General features: G+C 44.9%; 1 protein-coding gene across 4 annotated transcripts in view; it reads left to right on the top strand.

Moving 5' to 3' along the window:
* Positions 1-14822, top strand: part of LOC137342235 (ubiquitin carboxyl-terminal hydrolase 30-like) — a 56709-nt gene that overhangs the window by 2255 nt on the left and 39632 nt on the right. For 3 of the 4 annotated variants that reach the window (XM_068006056.1, XM_068006055.1, XM_068006057.1), the window contains exons 2-8: positions 429-538; positions 3678-3860; positions 5449-5552; positions 6118-6216; positions 8167-8212; positions 9419-9513; positions 13434-13493. In XM_068006056.1, the coding sequence (XP_067862157.1) occupies positions 429-538; positions 3678-3860; positions 5449-5552; positions 6118-6216; positions 8167-8212; positions 9419-9513; positions 13434-13493 (697 nt within the window). The remainder of the gene's footprint in view (positions 1-428; positions 539-3677; positions 3861-5448; positions 5553-6117; positions 6217-8166; positions 8213-9418; positions 9514-13433; positions 13494-14822) is intronic. The other variant, XM_068006058.1, reaches the window with a different exon arrangement.

Here is a 14822-nt window from a genome sequence, read left to right as displayed (position 1 = left end):
TAAAATTAATATTAAAAGAAAACTCCAGTTCTCCTGATCTCAGCTTGTTAAGGTTGTTTGTAGCTGAGCCATACAGACCAGAAGGACCCAAGATCGATTTACGGCCTGTGCTGAATTAGCTGATCGTAGCCAGGGCAATGGCAGGGGGAGGGGTGCTGCAGTTGGGCTTTGGGTCAGGCTGCTCCTGTCCCAGTCACCAGCCAGTGAAAATCTATGGGGAAAGTGCACACATGGATGCCGAGCATCTCCCGCAGTCATACAGCCCATCAGTACTCCCTGTCTAGGCTTCCGTACGAAGGATGGCCCTCAGTTGGAGAAAGTGACCGTGGAGCCGAGGGAGGAAACAGCCCCCCCTTTCCCCAGCCTAGGAGAGGAAAGGGAATAAAATTTGGCGACAAAAAAATAAAAATCCGTTTATTATTTTCCAGAAATAGAATGATGAAGAACTGGGGTGTTATTGGAGGAATTGCTGCAGCGTTGGCAGCCAGCATCTACGTGCTGTGGGGACCAATAACTGAGAGAAAGAAGCGCAGGAAAGGTACTGTACGTGAGGGATGTTACTGTCAGGAACAGCTTCGAGAATTCTCCCTTTTCCCTCTTATGTTTAATGGCCTCTGTTTTGTTTGGGACTGGCCAGGTCTACATTTCATACTTTCTTTTTATTTGACCACGTCCTAATACAGCACATTCCATCTCTGCCAGTGCTTACGCTCAAGGGTTTATGTCTCCCTCCGAAATAATGTTTCATTTAAACTGTCGCAACACAGCTTTTTCCTCAGTGAACTTTGCTGTCCTGATGATCCATTGATGTGGGAGAATTGTGTCTTTTTCGTGTGAAATCAATCTGTATGACAGTACTGTGTGTGCAGCCTGTACCTGACATCTCTGCCTGCCTGATAAAATATTTAAAAATGAATTTAAACTATGCATGGAAATTTATAAATCATTAATATTGCTAAACCATAACCTACCTGTGTTTGGCCGTCATGATTTGTGCTTTGTCATCTATGCCACTTGGTAGATTATGTTTTCTTAACCTGCTCTCCCTAGAATATATCAAGTATTTAAAGAAGGTGCTTCTTTCATCAGAATCTTCTTAAAATAATTATGATTAACATTAATGGTCTTTTCATTCGCCTATTTTAAAAAACAAATTAAGGGTATTAAATGTTGCAGAAAGACCCTAGAGTTTTAAGAACGTAAGAAATAGGAGCAGGAGTAGGCCGTTCAGCCCTCGAGCCTGCCCCGCCATTCAATAACATCATAACTGATCTACCTCAACTCCACTTTCCCACCCTATCCCCATAACCCTTGATTCCCTTAGTGTCCAAAAATCTATCGATCTCAGTTTTGAATATACTCAACGACTGAGCAACCACAGCCCTCTGGGTAGAGAATTCCAAAGATTCACAACCCTCTGAGTGAAGAAATTTTTCCTCATCTCAGGTCTAAATGGCCGACCCCTTATCCTGAGACTATGACCCCGAGTTCTAGACTCTCCTGCCAGGGGAAACAGCCTCTCGGGATCTATCCTGTCAAGCCCTCTAAGAATTTTATATGTTTCATTGAGATTACCTCTCATTCTTCTAAACTCCAGAGAATATAGGCCCATTCTACTCGATCTCTCCTCATAGGACAACCCTCTTAACTCAGTTTTGCCTCTGGGAACTGGAATTGTTCTCCTTAGAGCAGAGAAGGTTAAGGGGAGATTTAGTGGAGGTGTTCAAAATCATGAAGGCTTTTGATAGAGTAAATAAGGAGAAACTGTTTCCAGCGGCAGAAGGGTCGGTCATCAGAAGACACAGTTATAAGATAATTGGCAAAAGAGCCAGAAGCGAGATGAGGAGAAATGTTTTTTATGCAGCGAGTTGTTATGATCTGGAATGCACTGCCGGAAAGGGTGGTGGAAGCAGATTCAATAATAACTTTCAACGGGAAATTGGATAAATACTTGAAGGGCAAAAATTTGCAGGGCTACGGGGAAAGAACAAGGGAGTGGGACTAATTGGATAGCTGTTTCAAAGGGCTGGATCAGACACGATGGCCGCCATCTGTGCTGCATCATTCCATGAATCTAACTCAGACAGAGGGGATGAACGTGTCTTTTTGTCTATTGGCTGTACCGATCCTACACGAAATGAGTTTGGGCAGTCTCGGTGTGGTGCCAGTTACCATGGGCCCCCACGTTTGACACTAATTGGTAATCTTACTCAGAAGGCCGTAGGATGGCTGGTGTGGGAAAATATAACAGGTCCAGTAGAGGGTTGCTCTTCTGATTTTTGGCACAGGGCACAAGTGCCTCTCTCAGCATCTTGTGAAGCAGCTCCTGACCTCGAGAGTGCTTGATACTGACACTGGGTGCTTGGAATAGGAGAACGTTCCGTTTCCTGGAGCTATCATCCCTCGTCGGGAGCATAAAAAATCACGGAACCGACAACAGAAACATTCTTTTTTCTTTCCTTGACCAGTGAATTCCGATGGCATTGTCGGGATGTACTGGTTTCAAGGAGTTACTGAGGTCGGCCGACTGTTATGGGGCTGAATTATGGCAGTCATCAATCGGGGGGGCTGATTCAGCATTGACTGGTTGTGCTGATTCAGCTCTGTCTAATGGTCAGGCTCAATAACCTTGCCAAGCTAACGCTCCCCAGTGTTGTCATCAGCACATGACATTCAATCAAAAAAAAATCTGTTAAAAATCAACTGACGTGGAAGGAGCGAAGTAGAAGGATGGTTTATGTTAATCATGATTTTTTGTAACTGTTTAATATTTAAAACCAATCCTGATGGTAAGACTCTGTCTGTCTGTCTCTCTCTCTCTCTGAGCAGTCATCGATTCTGACAGCGGGAAGCAGTCGAGTTAACATTCGGAAAGATGAAACTGAAATTTCTTGTTTGTCTCTACGCTGTCTCCTGAGGAGCTGTATTGACGGCGGTCTGAGAGCAGGCGGTCAGGGAGCAGGTTGGCTGCGAGGCCTCTCGATCAGGGAATATGGGATATTGTTCTTTCTGTTTACTAGAGGATCTCCCGTGACATTGCTCAGGGATAGACTGCAGCATGTTCGTAATGTTTAGATGTTAATGTGGCCTGCCCCTTTAAGGCCACTGCTCTGGTACTCCTTGGGGGAATCCAAGTAATTGTAGGTACTTTTATAATTACTCAGGTCAATTAGAGGTCTGTAAATTACTTGTAGGTTTCAGGGTGAGATCATCTGGCCCGCTTTCCTTTTTTTAAAACGATAGTCTTGCATTTGCATCAAAGTGTGATGAATGCAGCATGACAGATGCACAAGACTTTTTTGAGATAATATATATGGACTAGGGTTGTCAAAACTATAGCCTGGGTATTCCAGGTCCATGGAGCCCAAGCAACTCAATCCTACTGGTGCTTGTGCTCATGCTTGTTATTCACTGCTTTGTTCCATTTTGAAATTCATGGGCCTGGAGGCTTGGAAAAGGGAGGTACTTAATGATTTTACCTCTTCGGTGGACGTATGCTAAATCAGAACGACTTAAATCTGTTAGCTTTGCAATGTATTTGCAAATTAAAGGGAGCAGTGATTTAAACATTGCGACGGTGGCCTGCGAGGTCCCAAGCAGCTTGATTTATTAATGGAACGACTTATTAACTGATTTGTGAAGTGCTCACCATGTCGTTGAATATTGTTCTTTTCCAGGCCTGGTTCCCGGCCTCTTGAACCTGGGAAACACCTGCTTTATGAACTCCCTGGTCCAGGGTCTGGCTGCTTGTCCGTCCTTCATTCGATGGCTCGACGATTTCACTACGCGTTACGACTTGGACGTTCCCGAGGAGGAGCGGTGTCCGTATCTCTCTGTTACGCTTCTCCGCTTACTCCGAGGTGAGATACTGGCCGGAGAGGGGCGAGGAAAAGATCAAAGTTCTAATGGCTTACAGCAGCATTTCCCAAACTATTTTGGCTCCCGCCCCACGGTAGTGAAGGCGAGCTTTCTCGCGCCTCCCTATAGACGTAAACATTAGATATTTGTTGACAACTTACAAAACAAACAAAGTTCAATAAATCACAAGTATAAAAACAAAACATTGTTTTCCTAATGGCACTGGCTGCTACCCTGCAGGTCTTTACTGTAAAGCAGCGTTTCCCAAACTGTGGGGCACGCCCCCCGGCGCGAAGAGGTCGGAAAAATAAAATGTTTTCAGAACAAAACAATGTTGAGGTGTGTCCCAAAGTGACCACTTTTGCCATGCACCCTACCCATGTAGCGGTTTGGGACACTGCCTTGCAATAATCCGTTCACATGACCGGGGAAGTCCCACGAAATGGCCATGACGTCGCTCCGGCAAATGACCAATGGGCTGTGTGTGTGGGAGTCAGAATTCCAGCAGAAAAACTCAAATGAAGCTCACCTTTAATGTTGGTCATAGCATTGTGACCCATTTGTGTCACATATTTAGTCTTAGAGAGCCCTTGTGCTGTGTTAATGATTCATTGCTGAGTTTTGTTTGACCCACTGAACTACTCATTCTCTCAAATTTCCTCCTTTATCTCCTTGAGAGTTATTCAAATACCGTTCATCACAGACAAATTACTAACCGGAGATCAGAGTTTAATCTTAAAATCATGCACCAGGAAGTGGCAAAGTAATTTACAGTTTGCTTTTAATAAGTTTATGGATAAATACCAGGGATGAGGGGCATTCTCGATCACAGACAAAGGAAAAGCTAGAGCATTCTCTTCTGGTTAAAGTTGAAAAAAACAGAATTATTTTAAAGGCTGAACGTCCTAAGTAGTGAGCAATTTTTCTTTTCTTTCCTTCTCTCATAAAGGTGCTGACTCCTGCTTGGGTACAGTCCACCAGGAGCCAGCACCCGTCCCGCCACATCAGCTAAGTGGGCATCCTTCCTGTGTGAACGTAGCTGGTGAGAGTCAGTTCGTCTGTGGGAGGCATCACAGCTGAGCCTGGTCACACCCTCACCTGACAGCTTCACAAAGGGGTAAATGGGGAGCTATCAGGAGCAGAAACTGTGTCTGATTTTCTTTCCCTTCACCAGCTCAGGAGCACTGTGGCCAATTGTAGTCCCTCTGTTGTCATCCTGGTTAACATCAGCTGACTCTGCATAAACCAGGGATTGAATAGCAAGCAAATTATTAAAAAAAACATTTCTCTACCTACAGCAGACTGGACATTTGACAGTAGTTCGAAATGTGTGATTTGTTCAAGAATTCAATGTTTTGAACAGGGTAATTTCTGAAAGCTTTTCGCTAATTATTTGTCAGTATTTGCAAAGCATGTTGATTACCTTAGACATATAAATAAGAAGTCCTGTTTCTGTTGAGCTGTGGTTAAGATGAAGGGAGCTGCTTCTGTGGCTGAGCCCGCGCAGCTGCTGTCAGTAAATTGGGTGAGCAGAGAAAGTGAAGGGCGGGTGAATGGTTATAGATTGAGAGTTTTAATTTCTCCTTTTAGTATTATCCAACGGCGAAGAGACTGCAGAGGACGTGGTGGATGCAGGAAACCTCCTGGAAATCTTGAAGATGTACAAGTGGCAAATGTCTTCATTCGAAGAGCAGGTAAACAGCAAGATATCAAAGGACCTGTGACCATCCAGTGTTGTCACAGTTAAAGGGGAAGACAGCTCTATTACTAAGCACAATCACTGATAGGCACTAACTCATTGAGTTCCTCCCTGTACTATCAGTGATAGATGCTGACCTGTAGAGTTTCTCCCTGTACCACCACTAATGGGTACTGACCCAGTGAGTTTCTCGCAACAATTCTATAAGAGCGGGGAAGTGAGTTCAGAACTACCACCATCACTGCTGCACTGGGCCAAATGGGCCATCTCAGTGCTGTAATTTTGATGTTCCTCTGCACTGACATTTATAGGAATGCTGAGGATCAGTTATCTTTTGTAGCGTCACTGAGAGGTACTGACCCAATGAGTTCCTGCCTACGTTGTCACTGGTACCTGTTTATCTGTGTCATATCCACATATATCTACCTTTAACCAAAGGTCTGGCAAAATGGAAAACTTGTTAATTCCTCCCTATCGCATTTCTTCTGCTGATTTTTATCACTCCTTACTCTTTCCTACTTCCTCTGAGTGTTACTGTTCTGCTCTTCTTGTGTACACAGGACGCTCACGAGCTGTTTCACGTTCTCACCTCGGCTCTGGAAGACGAGCGAGACCGCCAGCCTCGAGTTGCTCATTTATTTGACGTTCGGTCTCTGGAGGTAAAATGACTTTAAAATGGGATTGTGTTCCAATTGTTGTAAAAGTGACTACAGGACACTTGGTGACGCCTCTTGTGGTTTAAGTTAGGTGTCAGTTTTGGTTCAGTTGTAGCACTCTCGCCTCTGAGTCAAATGGTTATGGGTTCAAGTCCCACTCCAGAGACTTGAGCACATAATCCTGGCTGACACTCCAGTGCAATACTGAGAGAGTGCTGCACTGTTGACGGTGCCGCCTTTCGGTTCAGACGTTAAACCGAGGCCCCGTCTGCCCTCTCAGGACTATGTAAAAGATCTCGTGGCACTATTTTGAAGAAGAGCAGGCATTTATCCCTCCTCCAACATCACTAAACCAGATTATCTGGTCATTATCACATTGCCATTTGTGGGACCTTGCTGTGTGCAAATTTGCTGTCGCGTTTCCTACATTATAACAGTGACTACACTTCCAAAAAAAAAGTACTTCATTGGCTGTAAAGCACTTTGGGATGTCCTGAGGTTGTGAAAGGTGCTATATAAATGCAAGTTCTTTCTTTTGTCTATCTTTCTTTAAGAAGGGTGACCACCAAAATTGAACTGAGTTTTTAAAGAGACTTTGTGCAAGTGCCAAATAGTCTGATGTTGTATGTCATCATGTTTCAGGATTTTTGGACCGTTTTTCCACATAAAGGATTTGGAAATGATTTTACATTTCGGTGGTGATATAAATCAAAATGGGTTCACGTAGGTTTAAAGTTCACTTTACAGACACGTGCTGCAGCTGCTGAGGCAAAGAGGAGTTTTTTTTGTTATTGAACTGTGCATTATGTGTATCGGAGCTACTCGACCAGATTGTGGAATGTTGCTGCTCGCTTTGAACTAAGACAGTAAGAGTCAATTGGCTCATTTCCAAACTTATTAACCCGGGATGGTCCCCATTCATTTTGAGAATAGCAGGAGATGGTTTTTAGGGACCCACACAGGGAGGGGGTGGGGGAAGTGATAGGCATTTTACTGGAAGGACTAAATCACAGAACAAAGAAGTCGCCGGAGGGACATCCCTCCCATTTGCTGCAAACACAGGAAGATAAAAGGTGAGGAAGTCAGTCCAGTTCCATCTGGGAAGGGAGTAGGGCCTAGTGAGGGAAAACTACGCTCATCTTAAGCTCCTAACCCATCAAAACCAGAAAACTGATCAAGAAAACGTTAAGTTCCCCCATTAATGTAGTATAGCGTGGCATGGTTTATTATTAATCTTATTCATGAGAAGGCTTTTGAGGTTGTGAAATAAGTGAGTTGTGATTATATCTGTCACTACATTCACTCGCTGTCTGTAAAATAAAACAGCTTAACAACTTGCATTTATGTAGCACCTTTGATGTAGTAAAACATCCCAAGGAGCTTCACAGGAGCATAATCAGACAAAAATTGACACTGACCCAAAGAAGGAGATATTAGGATTACATTTTGGTCAAAGAGGTAGGTTTTAAGGAGTGTCTTAAAGGAGGAGAGAGAGGCGGAGAAGGTTAGCTAAAAAAAATGAAAACCTCAAATTTGGCTAGAATTTTTTTTAAAACACTAAGTTAGAGGGAAAAGCCTGAAGCCTGCACACAGCCAATATTCAAATAGGTGATGTTCTGCTGTCAGAATAGAAACACTGCAGTCCTAGACAATATCCTCCTTCATTAAGGGCCCATGTAATTGTCCTTCTTTTGCAGAAGCAAAAAGGGGGGGATTTCCCCCCTCTCCTCAAAGCACAAAGTGAATATCCTTTCATGTCCGTAATACAGATGGAACTTTTACTTTCCCCTCGTTATTATACAGGCAACATTAACTCTTGTAAAAAAAAATGTTTGTTTGCAGATACGGACCTCACTGTGTTCCTCCCCCTCCCACCCCTCTCACTGCATGGACCATGCGCTGTCTATCAGGCTTGGTAATCTGTATGTCTCTCATTGATTTTTTTTTTTGTAGACTCCGCCAGAATCGGAAGAAAAGCAGCTGAGCTGCAGGAGCCGAGGTAAGTGAGGGACCGAGCGACAACACCAACAACTTGCATTTATGTAGCGCCTTTAATGTTGTAAAACAACCCAAGGCACTTCACAGGAGCGATTATCAAAGGTAATTTGACACCGAGCCACATAAGAAGATATTAGGACAGGTGACCAAAAGCTTGGTCAAAGAGGTAAGTTTTAAGGATCGTCTTAAAGGAGGAGAGCGAGGCGGAGAGGTTTAGGAAGGCAATTCCAAAGCTTAAGGCCTAGGCAGCTGATGGCATGGCCACTAATGGTGGAGCGATTAAAATCAGGGATGCGCGAGAGCAATACTGCTTATCCATGCCCTTCCACATTGTTTTTTCCTCTGGATTTTGTTGTCATCGAGTTGAGGGATGTTAGTGCTGGGGAACAAACATTCCACTTTTTGCGCCGAGTGTCAGCATCAAGCACTCACCAGGTGAGCTTTCGTACAGTTAGAGGTAGAGTAAAGCTTCGTCCAGCCTATCCCAACAAAGTGTCTCAGCCCCAAACTCAGAACAGTACATCCTACCTGATTGGTGTGATGCAATAATATTTCCCACATCAGCGATATTGTGGTGTCTGAGTGAAATTTCCAAATTAAAGGCAGCTTTATGCTATGGATCCATATACACTGGGAACTGTCCAAACTCCGAGCCCGCAGACTCGTGTTGGGGTACAACATGAGTGCTGCCTTCCCCCAATATCCAAATATGCCTACTTTCAAGCAGGGATCACCGGATAATGATTGTTAATGAGAACCCTGGAGACTTTTTTTCCTGATCCCTGGAGACTTGAGATCAGATGTAATGCCCCTACAGCTGTCCTGGGTGAGGTCAGTTAACTTGGCACAGACCCAGAGATCAAACCTGGCACCTTCCTGTCTTTTAGCTCAGAAATGATCCAGGCAGTGGCCTCATTTTGAGCACTTTTTCTGCAAGATGTCACAAATGTCTCCTTATCCAATCTAGTTGGATTAAAGATGCACACAATCCAAAGGTTACACAAATACACCCTGATAGTTGCTTGTTGTTGGTCTTTGCTACGACCTTTATTATTACAGTATGATTTCTAACAGTCTTTCTGAGATTGTTTTGTGTCTTTATTTTTTTTATTGGCTGCTGTAAAGTGCACTAAGCTGCCTGATGTGTTTGCAGGAGGCAAACAAATTTATCAGCGTTAATCCATGTTGTGTACGTTTATTGTTTAAGGGCCTTTGCTGCCACCTCCAAGTCCTTGGAAGTCCCAGCACCCCTTCCACGGCCGGCTGACCAGTAATATGGTGTGTAAACGGTGCGAGCAACAGGTGAGCTTGCATGACTTTACCTACAAAACAACAGGGACTACACTTCGAAGGTATTCCTTTACGACTCCTTGAGGAAATGAAAGGCGCTACATCAATGCAAGGAGAGATTACACAAACTAGGCTTGTATTCCCTGGAATATAGAAGGTTAAGGGGTGATTTGATTGAGGTTTTTAGAATTTTGAAAGGAATTGATAGGGTAGATAGAGAGAAACTTTGTCTGCTGATGGTGGGGAGTCTGATCTTACAGCCGACACAACCTTAAAATCAGAGCCAGGCCATTCAGGTGAGAAGTTCGGAAACACTTCTTCACACAAAGGGTGGTAGAAGTGTGTGGAACACTCTCCCACGAAAAGCAATTATAATTTTAAATCTGAGATTGATAGATTTTTGCTAGCCAAAGGTATTAAGAGATATGGAGCAGTTAGGATACAGATCAGCCATGATCTCACTGAATGGTATAACAGTCTCGAGGGGCTGAACGGCCTACTGCGGTGCCTACGTTCTTAAAAAGAAATTGTTCATCTTCCCAAAATGTTTGAAAATGAGGCTCCTTCTGAGCAAAAATGTAATTTGCTCATTAGGAGTTTGTTATGATCAGGTAGCTGATGGTGTTTTGTGGGGTAGGGCAGGGATCGCATCCAAAATATTAGCCCACCTTTCTCTGTCAGATACCGATAGAGCTTCTGTGCCTTTCTAGCATTTTGATGTACAGCCTCTTTGCTCCCTCTCATGTAACTATTATTACAGGGGGAAATGGCTGCTTACAGTGGAACCCTGGTTATTTGCCATAATGGCAACTCCACATCCCCCCCGGCCCGGTGAATAATAGGAATTGTTGGATAATCAAATTTCCCCCTATATTTAGTCTGACACAGTGGTTTAAAAGAACACACAAAATGCTGGAGACACACAGCACGTCAATCAGCATCTGTAAAGAGAAGAAAGGCATGGCTGTTCATCTTTCAGTCTCCAGTTCTGATGAAGATTTATACACCTGAAACATCACATCATGTTTTTTATTTTTATCCGATGCTGACTGATCTGTTGTGTATTTCCAGCATTTACTGTGTTTTTTTCCAGGTTTTCAGCATTTGTAGGTTTTTTTTTACATACGGTGAGTTTTTAAGCTCATTTCAGTCACCTAATCAAGTTCCCAGCAAAAACTATGTTTACTTTTTTCATTTTAAAAATTAGATATTCAGGAAAAAAAAGTGTGCCAACTCCTGCTGGTCTCCGAGCTGTACGCACAATAAATTCCACCAGGCACTGGACATGCTGATAACTACTTACTTACCCTGCTGGCTGAAGAATAGTCAATTGAAGTCAATGGGAATCAGGGGGAAAACTCTCCAGTGGCTGGAGTCATACCTAGCACAAAGGAAGATGGTAGTGATTGTTGGAGGCCAATCATCTCAGCCCCAGGACATTGCTGCAGGAGTGCCTCAGGGCAATGTCCTAGGCCCAACCATCTTCAGCTGCTTCATCAATGACCTTCCCTCCATCATAAGGTCAGAAATGGGGATGTTCGCTGATGATTGCACAGTGTTCAGTTCCATTCGCAACCCTTCAGATAACGAAGTAGTCCGTGCCCGCATGCAGCAAGACCTGGACAACATCCAGGCTTGGGCTGATAAGTGGCAAGTAACATTTGCGCCAGACAAGTGCCAGGCAATGACCATCTTCAACAAGAGAGAATCTAACCACCTCCCCTTGACATTCAACGGCATTGCCATCACCGAATCCCCCACCATCAACATCCTGGGGGTCACTATTGACCAGAAACTTAACTGGACCAGCCACATAAATACTGTGGCTACAAGAGCAGGTCAGAGGCTGGGTATTCTGCAGCGAGTGACTCACCTCCTGACTCCCCAAAGCCTTTCCACCATCTACAAGGCACAAGTCAGGAGTGTGATGGAATACTCTCCACTTGCCTGGATGAGTGCAGCTCCAACAACACTCAAGAAGCTCAACACCATCCAGGACAAAGCAGCCTGCTTGATTGGCACCCCATCCACCACCCTAAACATTCGCTCCCTCCACCACCGGCGCACCGTGGCTGCAGTGTGTACCATCCAAGGCTTCTTTGACAGCACCTCCCAAACCCATGACCTCTACCACCTAGAAAGACAAGGGCAGCAGGCACATGGGAACAACACCACCTGCATGTTCCCCTCCAAGTCACATACCATCCCGACTTGGAAATATATCGCCGTTTCTTCATCGTCACTGGGTCAAAATCCTGGAACTCCCTTCCTAACTCCCTTCCTCCCTTTCACATCGTTCACCTGACGAAGGGGGAAGCCTCCGAAAGCTTGTGAATTTAAAATAAAATTGCTGGACTATAACTTGGTGTTGTAAAATTGTTTACAATTGTCAACCCCAGTCCATCACCGGCATCTCCACATCATAACAGCACTGTGGGAGAACCTTCACCACACGGACTGCAACAGTTCAAGAAGGCGGCTCACCACCACCTTCTCGAGGGCAATTAGGGATGGGCAATAAATGCTGGCATTGCCAGCGACGCCTACATCCTATGAACAAATTTTTAAAAAAAAATTTACAAACCCTCATTTGCTTCGTTTCTTAGCTGGCTTACACAAAACTGCAGCCTGGCTGACTCCCATTAAGAATCCTTGCGAATAATGACGAGTGGAAATAGGGTATTGTGGTTGATTGAGGTTGCTCTGTATCAATGAGCTCACCACTGCGAGTGCACGCTCAGCATAGGATTACGTAGAATATACAGCTTAGAAACAGGCCATTCAGCCCAACTGTCTGCTGGCGTTTATGCTGCACACGAGCCTGCTCCCATCCTTCTTCATCTAACCCTGTCAGCATATCCTTCTATCCCTTTCTCCCTCATGTGTTTATCTAGCTTCCCCTTAAATGCATCTTTTTTTTTATTCGTTCAAGGGATGTGGGCGTCGCTGGCAAGGCCGGCATTTATTGCCCATCCCTAATTGCCCTTGAGAAGGTGGTGGTGAGCCGCCTTGAACCGCTGCAGTCCGTGTGGTGACGGTTCTCCCACTGTGCTGTTAGGAAGGGAGTTCCAGGATTTTGACCCAGTGACGATGAAGGAATGGCGATATATTTCCAAGTCGGGATGGTGTGTGACTTGGAGGGGAACGTGCAGGTGGTGTTGTTCCCATGTGCCTACTGCTCTTGTCCTTCTAGGTGGTAGAGGTCGCGGGTTTGGGAGGTGCTGCAGCACTGTGGATGGTACACACTGCAGCCACTGTGCGCCGGTGGTGAAGGGAGTGAATGTTTAGGGTGGTGGATGGGGTGCCAATCAAGCGGGCTGCTTTATCTTGGATGGTGTCGAGCTTCTTGAGTGTTGTTGGAGCTGCACTCATCCAGGCAAGTGGAGAGTATTCCATCACACTCCTGACTTGTGCCTTGTAGATGGTGGAAAGGCTTTGGGGAGTCCATGTGATAGCGAGCTCCACATTCTCTGGGTAAAGAAGTTTCTCCTGAGTTCCTTATTGGATTTATTAATGATGATGATCATGTGTGTGAGCTTTGTAAATCTGTAAAAGCATGGTTCGTACAAAAGCTCCTGTTTGATGCCTGAAGGCGAGGATAATCGCGTCTATTTGTTGAGCGCTATAGTCCTGAGCAGCGACTCGTTCCAGAGCTGCTGTAATGCAAGTTCACTAGTTTATTTTTGCTTCATTTTTTTGCTCGAATGTTGTTTTTCTTTCTCCTGGCTCCGTAGACGGTGAGCTGTGTATTCAGGCCCACAGACAAATGGAGCAGAGCAGGTCTGCTGTGACTGCAAGTAAAGGGGGGAGGGGGGCTGCTAGAGACCCCCCCCTATCCCCTGTCTCTGGCCAGGATTATGGGCACCACAGGTATAGGGAAACCACTGAGAGAACTTTACCACGTTATCACTGGCTTTGCATTTTCTCGTCAGAGTCCTGTGAGGTACGACACATTTGACAGCCTCTCTCTCAGCATTCCAACAGTCACGTGGGTATGTACTACCTGAATTTTAAAGGGTTATTTATTATGTATTTTGTGCTGATAAAAAGCAAATTGATTGTGTTTGTGTGTGGTTTTAAAGGGGTTAAAGGACTATAACCCACTCCAGAGATTTGAGCACAAAAATCCATTCTGACAGTTCATCGCAGTACTGAGGGAGTGCTGCACTGTCGGAGGTGCCGTCTTTCGGATGAGACATTAAACCGAGGCCCCTTAGGTTGACCAAAAGACCCAATGGCTCTATTTCGAAGAAGAGCAGGGAAGTTCTCCCTGGTGTACTGGCCAATATTTATCCTTCAATCAACATCACTAAAACAAATTATCTTGCCATTATCACATTGCTGTTTGTGGGATCTTGCTGTGCGCAAATTGGCTGCCGTGTTTCCTACATTACAGCAGTGACTACACTTCAAAAGTACTTCAATGGCTGTAAAGTGCTTTGGGGTGTCCTGATGTCGTGAAAGGCAAGGATAAGCGCCTCTATTTGTAGAGCGCTACAGTCCAGAATAGTGACTTGCTCCAGAGTTGCTGTAATGCAAGTTCATGTGCTGCTTTTTGCTCCGTTTTTTGACCCTGACCCTAACCCAAAAAATGAAGCAAAAAATCAACACATGAACTTGCACTACAGCAGCCCCAGAGTGAGTCACTGCTCAGGACTGTAGCGCTCAACAAATGGATGTGATTATCCTCACCTATATTATAAATGCAAGTTCTTCTCATAAACAAATTATTGTGCGATAAATGTTTTAAAAACAAATGACTGGTTACCAGTTTAGTACCTGGAAGCATGGAAGAGGAAGGGTGCTGGGTCCAGGGTGGGAACTGATGCTGGGCAGTTCAGCTGGGAGCCTGACTGAAGAGCGTAATTTGCGGTGGGAGTGTGAGGAGGACCAGGACGAAATGGAGTCAGCGTGCAGTTTGAGGCCCCAAAAAAAAGCAGGACGAAGACAAAGCAAGGAAGAAATGGGGCTGGTGTGTAACTTCAGTAGCAAGTGGAAGCAGTGCAGGGGTGCACGGAGAGGGAGGCCTGACTCCAGGAGCATTAGGGACATGGATGGCACGTCAGGGGAGATCGGTGGGGACAGGAGAGACTGGCAGAGGACTGGCGGTTGCAGGCTCCGAAGCGGGGTATTGATGCAGGCCCCAGGAAGGAACATAGAGGAGGCAGAACAAGAGCAGAGCAATGGGAATAAATCAAAATAAATTCATCTTTTTAAAATGAGAGAGGAAATTGAAAGCAAAAACTCACCTGTGGAAAAGAAAACGAGTGTGTTTGGATACTCTCATTACAATGTTTCCTACATTACAACAGTGACTACAC

This window comes from Heptranchias perlo, chromosome 25 (assembly GCF_035084215.1).
Source record: "Heptranchias perlo isolate sHepPer1 chromosome 25, sHepPer1.hap1, whole genome shotgun sequence".
Classification (NCBI taxonomy): domain Eukaryota; kingdom Metazoa; phylum Chordata; class Chondrichthyes; order Hexanchiformes; family Hexanchidae; genus Heptranchias; species Heptranchias perlo.
Note: the sequence above shows the minus strand (reverse complement) of the source record. Positions and strands in the feature narration are given on the sequence as shown.